The sequence below is a fragment of the Salvia splendens genome, chromosome 17 (genome assembly GCF_004379255.2).
Source record: "Salvia splendens isolate huo1 chromosome 17, SspV2, whole genome shotgun sequence".
NCBI classification, from domain to species: Eukaryota; Viridiplantae; Streptophyta; class Magnoliopsida; order Lamiales; family Lamiaceae; genus Salvia; species Salvia splendens.
Window position 1 is genome coordinate 10,570,980 of NC_056048.1, and position 10,641 is coordinate 10,581,620.

Consider the following 10,641-nt stretch of genomic DNA (forward strand, 5'->3'; position numbering starts at 1 on the left):
TATTAAAGCAAATCTCTGGAATTCCCTTTTGTCTCCATCTATTTCTCAAATATTTTTATACTACAATTGTTTACATGCTCTCTTTATTTGCTTTATTTTATTATTTTATTTTATGATCAAACCCAACCACCGTGTTTCCAAATAGGGATAGAAGCCTAGTATTAGATAGCCAATATGTGATAGCATTCTCTTAGTACGACAACTTTGTGCTTACCCGTAGCTAAACTATTTCTACATTGCTATACTTACAAGTAGTTTTAGTGCTAAAAAATAGTACTCCCTACGTCCCAACTAAGTTCAGTCAAAACTTTTGGGCATGAAGATTAAGAAATTGTGTTGAAAAGTAGGAGGGGGGAATAAAGTATGAAAGATAAAGGGAGAGTAAAGTAGGTGATGGAATAAAGTAAGAGTGATTGAATGTTTTATTTTTTGTCGAAAAAAGAAATGACTCAACTTAGTTGGGACTTTCAAAAATGAATACGACTCAACTTAGTTGGGACAGAAGGGAGTAAAACACAACTTCTAGGCTACATGGTAGATCTAGTATAGCTAAAGGTCAGTACCGGGATATCAAACACGGGGAATATAATTGCAACTGACTATCATGTACTAAGCGTAAAATACTATCTAGAGAAACAAGAGTTTTGATTTAACTAAGCAAAAACAAATGAAATAAAGCAAGTAAATTAGGCAAAGAGTGGAATTCTAAGGATAAAGCTTTCAAAATTTTGGTTTACACAAAACACAGTTATGATACCCTAGCACAGTTCATACTTCAGTAGGACGAGTCACCTAATTGTAGTGTCTTATGTGATACAAACGTAGATTACCTCACTAGGGTTGTCAATCCTAGAGTCGTAACTCCTAAAAGCTCTTAAGACCCTTGAAAAGTCATCACTCTCAATTAATAGTGCCGTTTTAAGGGAAGCTAATTGTAGTGTCTACTAAGTGGATCTAACTCACCAACCTCCTCTCATGATTATGTAGCAAGTTATATTAAATCATCACAGAAAATGTCACTCAAACGTGAAGCATTATCCAATTACTTAGGGAAGAAACGAAATAAGAACAAAACGGATACCAAAAACTTGAATTATATAAACCAATAAAAGTTACTAACACATCCAAAGAATTCTTATAGTTTAGCTACTCATGGACAAATAGCAAAAACTACAAATTAAAGTACAAAACATAAAAAAAGCAAACAAAACCCAATGATGAATTGTTGCAATCTTTAGTCTTCTCTTGTCTTGCTCCAATCTCCAAGAATGATGATGGTATGGTAGATGAAGGAATTAGGGTTGGAGAATGGAGGAAGGAGCCATGAAGGCTCCCCTTTTGGGGCTATGAATTGGTAAATATTATGAATTAGGTTATGGGGTATATATAGGCTTGAAAAGGATTTAACTTGGTAAAAAGTTTCCTCCAAGCAATAGAAAATATGGAATTTTCGTGCCCCATAGGTTAAGGAAAAGATTTGGTTTCACAAGGTAATGTCTTCTTTTCTTCCTTGAATTTCCGCCTAAAATTCTGCACTTGACAACTTTGGGCGACTTTGCTAGAACGGCCATAACTTTCTTCACAGAACTCCGATTGAGATTATCGAGGTACCAACGAAAATCTCTTTCAAATACAAAGAGAATGGTATGTAGCACGCCTTGATCGAACTTCAGAATCACTTGAAAAATGAGCTTGAACAGAGGTTGTCGTGCGCGAACAGACCCAGCGGTCGCTGGCATGGGCCCAGCGGGCGCTGGAGAGAGTCAGAAAATTCTGGAGTGGTTTTCAGCGACCGTTGGTGTGCGCCAGCGGCCCGCTGGGTTGCCTTCTACTCCAGCTTCCGAACTCTGACGTTTTTATGCCCTTTTCAGCTCTATTTTGCACATTTCTCACAAAACATGTCCTAATACCAAAATGGATAAAATTTGCAAATAATGGACATGTAATGCAACTTTGACACTCAAAACGGACCAAATAATGGCCTTAAAATAGTGCAAAATCCGAGCGTATCAGTCGTCTAAACTTTGGACACTGCCCCACGTCCTTTGCAAGTTTTGGTAGATGGTGCAAAATTTGGACTCATCTTGTTGGACCCGACCTCAATGCTTGCAGAGGTGATCCTAGTTGCACTTTCATGCTCAATCGGGCTTTTACTGGTTCTATTTTTATGTGATTCGCACCCAAAATTTTGTTGACCCCTCTGCTAGTTCAGGAAGATCGAGTCCTCGGAAACATCAACGTAGCACTTGGACACCAAGACCATCTCTTCCAATGTTTAACTTTTGGCACCAACCTGGGCTGGCTTCTCCTGACCCTTTCCCTTTGCGCGCGAGCCGGTAGCTACATCGGGAGGGGAGGGTAGAGCTAAATCAGTTGTCGGCTACATATCTGAAATGTCGTTGTCGTCAAGGTTGATCGGAAATGTGACTAGGTCAATATTGGTCAATAACTCTTGTCACGATTCCACAAGTTGGCATTGTTGGGATCCCATCCCCCGCAAAAGGTGTAGAAGGCATTCTGAGCAGTTGGAGATATGACTCTCATTTGGAGACCGTCGGGGAAACTGGAGACCCATTGGGATTTGTAGGGGGAGAACCGGGATTCATTTTTTGTGAGTGTAGAAAGATAATTAGATAAGAAGAGATTGGAGTGAAGGGGTGATGAAGTAAGGTGTGAAGTAGGGGTATATATAGAGTAAAAAGATTGTAATAATAAACTTAAAATAAATAAAAATTGAAATGGGGATTTTCTATCGATTCCACGGTAGAAATCCCCTCGCAATAGAACTACAAAAAAACTATCGGACTGCCCACGGACTTTTGGGACTCGTAATAACATGCGGCGGAATTTTCGGCCTTATTGTTGATGGCCTAAAAGTCCGACATACTTAATCCAAGCCCAACCTCTATAGATCCCTAATCTGGCCCATAAAAACTTTATAAAAGACACTAGACATGAGACAGAAGAGATCTATCCTCATAATTTCGTCCCCCCTCTCTTGAATTTGTTGAAATTTCAATCACTTTGGTCTGATGTTGTTTTTTGTCTTCTTCTTTCTAGTCTATTCCTTTTGCTATTTTTTTTAAGATTTGCTGATAGTCATAACGTGAATTAAAAAACAAATTAGAAGATTTATGATTGAGTACGAAGAACTTCACACGAAGACATAGCATGAATTATATTTAACTAAATTTTTTCATTTATTTCAGTTTATATTTTTAATTATTCATGTTAAGTGAAAATGAAATATATTTGACGGATTAATAAAATTATTTGTAAAGATAAAATTTAAAAAAAGAGAAGAAATTGAACGTGGCAAACCAAATTCACGAAACCGAAAGCCCCGCGTATAAAAATCTGCGGTTTCCTTCTCCATTCCACCTTCCTCGTTGGAATCAAAACCACGCCATTTTGCGTATAAATTTTACCCCAAACAAAAATACACACAACACGCACTGCCCACGCACCGTCCACCAAATCTTAGGGTTTCCTTTCCGCACAATCCAAGCGAAGAAGGAACAAATTCGATTTTCCATTTCGGAGTTTCCACTTTTTGACTTTTTTTTGCGAATGGCGAAGAAGAGGAAATCCGACGCGACGCGACTGGACGAGGTGGATCGTGGCATGTACACCGCCTTCTGCGGCGCCGCCAATTCCCTCTCGCTGCTCTATTCGCAGGCAGTCAACCACCAGCGCCTCTCCTTCCACGCCGGAGAGCGACACGCCATGGTTTGTTTCCCCCCTTTTCTTTCATTTTGTATATCGGTAATTCGATTTTATGGCTGTTTGTCTCGAGCGATTGAGCTGAAGGACTGGAGAATTTTTTGCTTGAGTCTCCTTTTCATGATTGATAATTTCCTAGGCTAATGTTTGCATAATCGATTGAATATGTGATTATTTCAGCTCAATTGTATGCTTTTGGGATTTTATTTTATTTTATTGAATTGTACTGAATTGATGCCTGAAATGTCGCGTTTTTCTCAATATGTGGTGTGTATATATTGTCCCAAGTATATAATGCGTTTGGATGATTTTGGGGCTTGCCTTGTTTTTAACCCACCTTCTGTTTTGTGGTTGTAGGAGAAGCTTTATAGCTGGCTGTTGAGGCAGCAAGAAAATGGTATTAGAGTGATGCCCGGTGACATACTCGCCTATGTGCAGGTCTCTCCTTTTCCTATGATTTAAGTTGCGATTGTACCTCGTATTTCTATGCCTGTACAAAAGTCGCCTTAAAAATGTAATGTAAGTTGTCAATGAAGAAATTTCTTTGACTATGTTTAACTTTGTTTCGTTGAATTGTATCATTGCATAGGCAAAAGCCACAGGGATGTCGATTAGTATATATAGTTTCCTGTTAAATTGAGTCTAATGTATTTGCTATGACCTGATGAATAATGCAACCAGTCATCTTTGTACAACATTAATGAATTTTCAACTAATTACAAGGCCTTCAGTTAATACTATATTCGCTTTTCAGAGAAATTTTGGATCTTTTGTTAATATTCACTAGGATGGATGCTTTATAGAACACTTTAAAAATTGTTGAGATAATAGACTCAAGTAAATGGTAGTATTTGATTGGTTATTTGTTTTGGGGAAATGGCGAGATGAGGACGTGGAAAGCTTACCATTCTGTATTAGAATGTTATGTAGATCATTAAATTCTCTTTGTTGATATCAGTACACTACAATTTGTGGAAACTGGTTTTGAAGTGACTCAAGTGATAGTATTCATTTTGTGGCTATTGTTTCATTAGACAATTTGATGGTTGTCTGAACCTCAATTCACTTTTCGCTTCTTGGATCATCATATTGTTCTCTCTCTATTTCCTTCTATTTTTGCTTCCATTTCGCTCCTTTCTACCTCTTCTTTTTCCTATCCCTTGGTTTACTGGTGGCACTAGAAGCACAAGTGGTAAAGAGAAATAACCACCATATTTACCAATGCTCCTTCTTCTTCTCTCTCCCCAAGGAAGGAGATAAATACGGAGGTAAAGAGAAATAAATAACCTCTTCTCCGAAAAAACTCCTCCAATGGAAAGGGTGAAGGTATTATATACCTTCTTCAGTTTTGAAGAACCTCTTCTCCACACAAAAGGTAAATATGGTAGTTATTTTTGTTTTGACTTTTTGTAATCTTCTTCCCTTGGAGTTTACTTAAGAATGTATAATTACCTTTTTAAGAAGGTAAAGAGAAAATATGCACTGAAACGATTCTCTATAATTGTGCAGTCTTTACTATAGTACTCTCTTTGCCCACGTTAAGTGAGTCGTATTCCCCTTTTGGCCCTCCCAACTAACATGATGCATTTTCTTTTATTTGCAAAAAGCAACACTCTCTCTTTCTCTCTCTCGTTTACTTTTATCCTCTCTCCACTACTTTTTCTCTCTAGTTTTTTCTCCCTTCTACTTTATTCTCTCTTTAGTTAATCACTAAACAACACTACCTATGCCTCACTGACCATGGGAGTAATAAATTGTGCAATCTTTATTGGGTACGGTCACAGTCAGATTCATTATTAGGCTCTTTGTTGCATTAAATTAACGGTTAATTACCAGTATATTCAGTTCTTCATTCACACCTAAATTCTCTTTCTGTTATTAAAATTTTCAACTGTTACTGTATCCCGTCAGCCCACTCCCTGAGTTTTTAACCTAGTCGGACATGCGCCCTGCGCCCATAACAACACTGACTGCATGTTGGCTGATATGATAATAGAGGCCTAATTATTTTTCTCCTGTTTTGTTATTTGTGCGTGAGCCTTGGTTAAACTATGTTTCTTGTCATACTCAAATCTGACGCTAATATTTCAATCTAAAATAAAATTGTGGCAAAATCTATTTCTGTGGAACTGCATGTCTCATTATCATTTGGAAACTATCAAAATGGATAATCTATGATGTATCATGTTACTTTGCCCCTATATTTCAATTGCTGCAACATTGCAGGATTCTTCTATGTTCCACTTTCTAAAATCTTAGTGCAACTTTAAAAATTTGCAGAACGAACTCGATTTTGGGACGGACGAGACTCCATCTCTGCCACTCCTCACTCAGCAACTTTCTCAAACTGCAATGCAATCAGCTCACACAGGAATCCCAATATCTTCAAATGTATTTGGTCCTTCCGCTGCTGGACAAGGATTGCGTTCCGGCAGCTCAGACCAACCTAAAAACACTGTATTCTCTAATGCCCTCTCCAGTCCCGTTCGTCTTAGCCTCCATCATTACCACCCGTCGCAAGGCAGCCAGTATGCGAGCAACAACACTGTACGGAGCAATGATAATAGCAGCAACCAGACCAGAGATCTTAACCCCCCTAGCTCTAACGATACATCGATGGAGATGCACGCTGACAGCCCTGGCCACGACTCACCTTACTAGATTCATCTGCCCGCTATAGTGTCAAGCAGGCACTCTAGAGAGCAAACAAGAAATCAAATTGTAGTTAAGGGATTGATGATACTAACTCAGAAGTGTGAACAAGATTGAATTAAGTGCAAGTGAATTTTATTGATCTTGGAAGTTTCTTTTCATGTTTCTATTTATTCTTTTGCGTTGAATATTAGTATAAAAGGAATAACATTAATCCAGCTAACATTTCAAACGTAACTATTTTAAAATAAAGGGAACGAATTAGTATAAAAAACTTGATTTAACATAAAAATTACGAAAATTTTACGCTTTTACGTAAATTAATTGTATTTAATAAAAAATATTTGTAATTTTGCGGTCTTGCGATTGAATTATATAGATTGTATTACGAGTCAATTACAGCATTACGAATCTATCTATACACGTTTAAAATTCGTGCATTTTGAGTTGGAGCAAATTAGTTGCCAAACAAAAAAAAAATAAATAATCGATGATGCATACAATTCTTGGTATATTTCTTGGTTAATTGGCGGAATTTACATAGCATTATCGCATCGCCGGCTATAACTGTTTTTTACTTCCCTCACATATTATCATTATTCATTATCATCATCTCATGATCATAGTCACTATCGACACCCACATTCCTCGGAATACCCGAAGCCCATACTCGGAGATTCGCCGCCGCAGGAGCTATAATGGGGTGCGTTCAAGGCAAGGGTCCATACAGCCCCGCACGTGCTGCGACGCTCGAGAGGCTGAAACGAGACGGCAGCTACGTGAGAGTCGAGAGGGAAGAAGCGGAAGAGAGAAGGATCAGCAGAGAGAGCGAGAGGAAGCACGGTTCCCAGAGGATCTCAGTGAAGAAGATCGTGGCCGTTGATGAGACCACGACCACGGTGGATGGATGGCCGAGATGGCTCGTTGAGAATGTCAAGCCAGATGCTTTGGCCGGCTTGGTTCCCAAAACCGCCGATTCTTACGATAAGCTAGCCAAGGTTCGTCGATAGTCGTAAAATTATTTCAAAAAAGTAATTATTACTTATGGACTATTTGTATCTATATGCATTAGGATCCCGATTCATGAATATATGATCATCAGGTAGGACATGGAACGTATAGCAACGTGTACAAGGCACGTGAGAAAGTGACGGGAAAGATCGTGGCGCTAAAGAAGGTGCGATTGGACACGTCGGAGCCAGAGAGTGTGAAATTCATGGCAAGGGAGATCATAATACTGAAGAAGCTTGATCACCCCAACATAATCAAGCTTGAAGGGATAGCAACTTCAAGAATGCAATATAGTCTCTATTTGGTGTTCGATTTCATGCCTTCCGACTTGACCAAAGTCATCTCTCGACTCACCGAGCCTCAGGTAACGATCGATACTATTTTTAGGGTCACAACCTTACATATCATTCACACACGCTAACATTAGCTCAACAGGCGAAGTGCTACATGATGCAACTCCTGTCGGGGTTGCAGCATTGCCACGACAAGGGAATATTGCATCGCGACATAAAAGGCTCTAATCTGTTGATCGATAAAGATGGAGTGCTCAAAATTGCGGATTTTGGGCTAGCAAATTGTTACAAGAATAAGCCGCGACGGCCTTTAACTAGCCGGGTCGTGACACTATGGTACAGAGCTCCAGAGTTACTTCTTGGCGCCACGGATTATGGCGTTGGCATTGATATGTGGAGTGCCGGGTGCATCCTGGCCGAGATGTTCGTGAAGCGGCCTATCCTGCCCGGCCGCAATGAGATTGAACAACTTCACAGGATTTTCAAGCTGTGTGGATCGCCGTCAGAGGAGTATTGGAAGACAGTGAAGCCACCGGCAACCTTCCGGCCACCACAGCAGTATAAGGCCAACTTGGAGGAGGCTTTCCCGCGTTTTCCAAAATCCGCTCTTGGGCTTTTGAGTAGACTTCTATCCCTTGACCCCGACATCAGAGGATCTGCCGCTGCAGCCCTTAGAGACGAGGTCAGTAACAAATAACTGTGTGTGTGTGTTGACATAATGGTAAAGTGGTTAATCTCTGATTCCAAAATTGCAGTTCTTCTTAGCGAGTCCCTTGCCATGTGCCCCAACTGCTCTAACCAACCGCCAAAGAAAGGTCACATTCACTGGAAAATATGCATATGCCAAACAGGAAACGAACAGTATCTCGTCGAGCCCACCGCCATCTCCCACTCCGGCGCCTTTCCGTGCTCTCCACAACCGTGCTGCGAAAACCGAGGCTCACCCGAATGCTCTGAAAAACATAAAGAATTATCCTCTGCTTCTCGCCTCATTAACTGAAGCTGCTAATCACCTCAAGGAGAGCAACTCCGGCCTCTATCGACGTTCGCTCTCTCAAGTCGATTTTCGAGATCTTGATCTCAATAACATCTCAAAGTTGCTTGGCTTAGACCATCATGACTCACCACCCTCTTTGGCTTAATTTGTATCAATAAATTATGTAACTTAAAATGATGGATGTTGCTTTATCTCTTACTACATCTTGCAGTATTGTATTGTTACTACATATTTTCAAGTACATATTCTCCTCTTTTCCAGCATCTACCTAAGTTTCACTCCTCTCAGTCTTCTCGTTGTTTCCTCTTTATACACCCTGTTGGATATTTGGGCCGCGGACTATTATTTGGGCTGTGATTAAATGAGGCCAAGATGGAATTGGGCCGGCTGCCCTAGCCCAATGCACGGATGATATACACCCCTGCCTCCCTTCTCTGCCACTTGACATTCGAAACACTCTCTCTTTCTCTCTACTCTCTCTTGACTGTTGAAATCCTCTCTTCTCTTCTCTTCTTCTTCTTCACCGATGAGTCTCCGGTTTCTCTGTGATCTTTCACAGTTATTTGAGTGATTGATCTTGTGTAAGTGTTGGAGAAGGCAACTGCTTCGGTTGCTGTGGTGTTGGTGAAACTAGGGTTTTGTGTGTGATAGTTTTCTGTGAGTCTGTGTTCGAGAGGTTTCAGATCTGGCATGGTGGAGTTGGTTGGGGTTGATATCTGTTGTGTGAGGTGAATCACTGGTGGATTCAACGTTGCTCCCTTGGATCTGGTTTTTGGAGAATATATTCGTATTATTAGCGGGTGGCTGAGCCATTGCTAAGATCTATTCGGTTTCTTGTGGTTTCTGCTTACTTGTTTGCTTTACCCTTAAGATCCGAGAGGATCCTTGTTGTGTTGCTAACGTGTGTGTTAAGTGTGCAGGTTCCTTGGTGATCCAGTGGCATCCGGTCAAGGATTGCTGGATTCTTGTGTAATAGCTAGATATTGTGACTTGTATCGTAGCTAGTTTTCCTTTGTAAATCAGCCGCGTGGGTGAGAGTTTGACCGAGCTCTCTTGTATAAGAACAAAGAGGTATCGGTAAATAGTGAACCCGGACTTGTCTGATCCCTACACACCCTAGCACAATTTACATATTTTAAATCGCAACAACTCATTTATAATCGAAGTAAAATTAAAATGATATAAATCCCCAAATTCAGAACATGATAAAATTAATAACATATTCATATATTCCACGTTAAAACATAAATATAATTTGAAATATGAAAAAATTAAAGAGAAATTTCATTTATACCTTGAATAACAGGAAATTGGGTTTGGAAAATAAAAATTCAAATAAATCAGAAAAGAAGGGATAATTATGAAAGTAGTACATGTTTATGTGATGAGTGGCGTATTTAAAATCGATTGGACATATCATTGCATATTTCGTTAGAAAGGATGCAGATGGGATAATTGTGAAATTTTCTTCTTTTCGTGATTTAATTTTTAGAATTTGAATAGAACGGATTTGACCAGAATTCGACCATCTTTTGTGATTTATTAGACAATTACCCTTTATTTTATTTTTTTAATAGTTTTTTTTCTTATAACTTGTTGTAGAATGTAGATTCAGTGTAAACAAAATTATTCATTACAATCAACTATGTATGTTTTAATTTGAGATCAACTTCATATAACTAGAACTACACCAAGCGTTAGATTACATATTGCGATATACACACAGTGTAATAGTATAATGGAAAAATCACAATTATTTATGTAACAGAAAATAAAAAAACCTAACTTAATTAGTTGCATAAGCAACATGCAAAAAGGAAGATGGCAATTAGATTAACTCAACAGCCCCTTTTCAACGGCGCATCCTTCACTATCCTTTTCGGCCTCCTCGCTCCGGTCACCATCAACGACGGGACATTTGGTCGGGTTTTTGGCTAGGTTTTTCCCATTCTCCTCTCCTATTCT

The 10,641-nt window shown here is 39.4% G+C and overlaps 2 protein-coding genes across 2 annotated transcripts; both read left to right on the top strand.

The window, feature by feature from the left end:
* Positions 1–3,333: 3,333 nt before the first annotated feature.
* LOC121773452 lies at positions 3,334–6,563 on the top strand. Its single transcript, XM_042170312.1, has 3 exons — positions 3,334–3,729; positions 4,081–4,161; positions 6,004–6,563. The coding sequence occupies exons 1-3, from the start codon at positions 3,571–3,573 to the stop codon at positions 6,382–6,384; spliced, it is 621 nt and encodes a 206-aa protein (XP_042026246.1). The 5' UTR covers positions 3,334–3,570; the 3' UTR covers positions 6,385–6,563.
* A 510-nt stretch (positions 6,564–7,073) lies between these two features.
* LOC121774295 (probable serine/threonine-protein kinase At1g54610) lies at positions 7,074–8,821 on the top strand. The gene is made up of 4 exons (XM_042171193.1): positions 7,074–7,373; positions 7,478–7,750; positions 7,822–8,361; positions 8,435–8,821. Exons 1-4 carry the CDS (start codon positions 7,074–7,076, stop codon positions 8,819–8,821), a joined length of 1,500 nt encoding a protein of 499 aa, XP_042027127.1.
* Positions 8,822–10,641: the final 1,820 nt, after the last annotated feature.

Coding starts and splice junctions, on each gene's coding strand:
- LOC121773452 (XM_042170312.1), top strand. CDS start 3,571: ATGGCGAAGAAGAGGAAATCCGACGCGACGCGACTGGACGAGGTGGAT. Junction 3,730..4,080: donor CCGGAGAGCGACACGCCATG/GTTTGTTTCCCC, acceptor TTGTGGTTGTAG/GAGAAGCTTTATAGCTGGCT. Junction 4,162..6,003: donor ACATACTCGCCTATGTGCAG/GTCTCTCCTTTT, acceptor AAAAATTTGCAG/AACGAACTCGATTTTGGGAC.
- LOC121774295 (XM_042171193.1), top strand. CDS start 7,074: ATGGGGTGCGTTCAAGGCAAGGGTCCATACAGCCCCGCACGTGCTGCG. Junction 7,374..7,477: donor CTTACGATAAGCTAGCCAAG/GTTCGTCGATAG, acceptor TATGATCATCAG/GTAGGACATGGAACGTATAG. Junction 8,362..8,434: donor CTGCAGCCCTTAGAGACGAG/GTCAGTAACAAA, acceptor CCAAAATTGCAG/TTCTTCTTAGCGAGTCCCTT.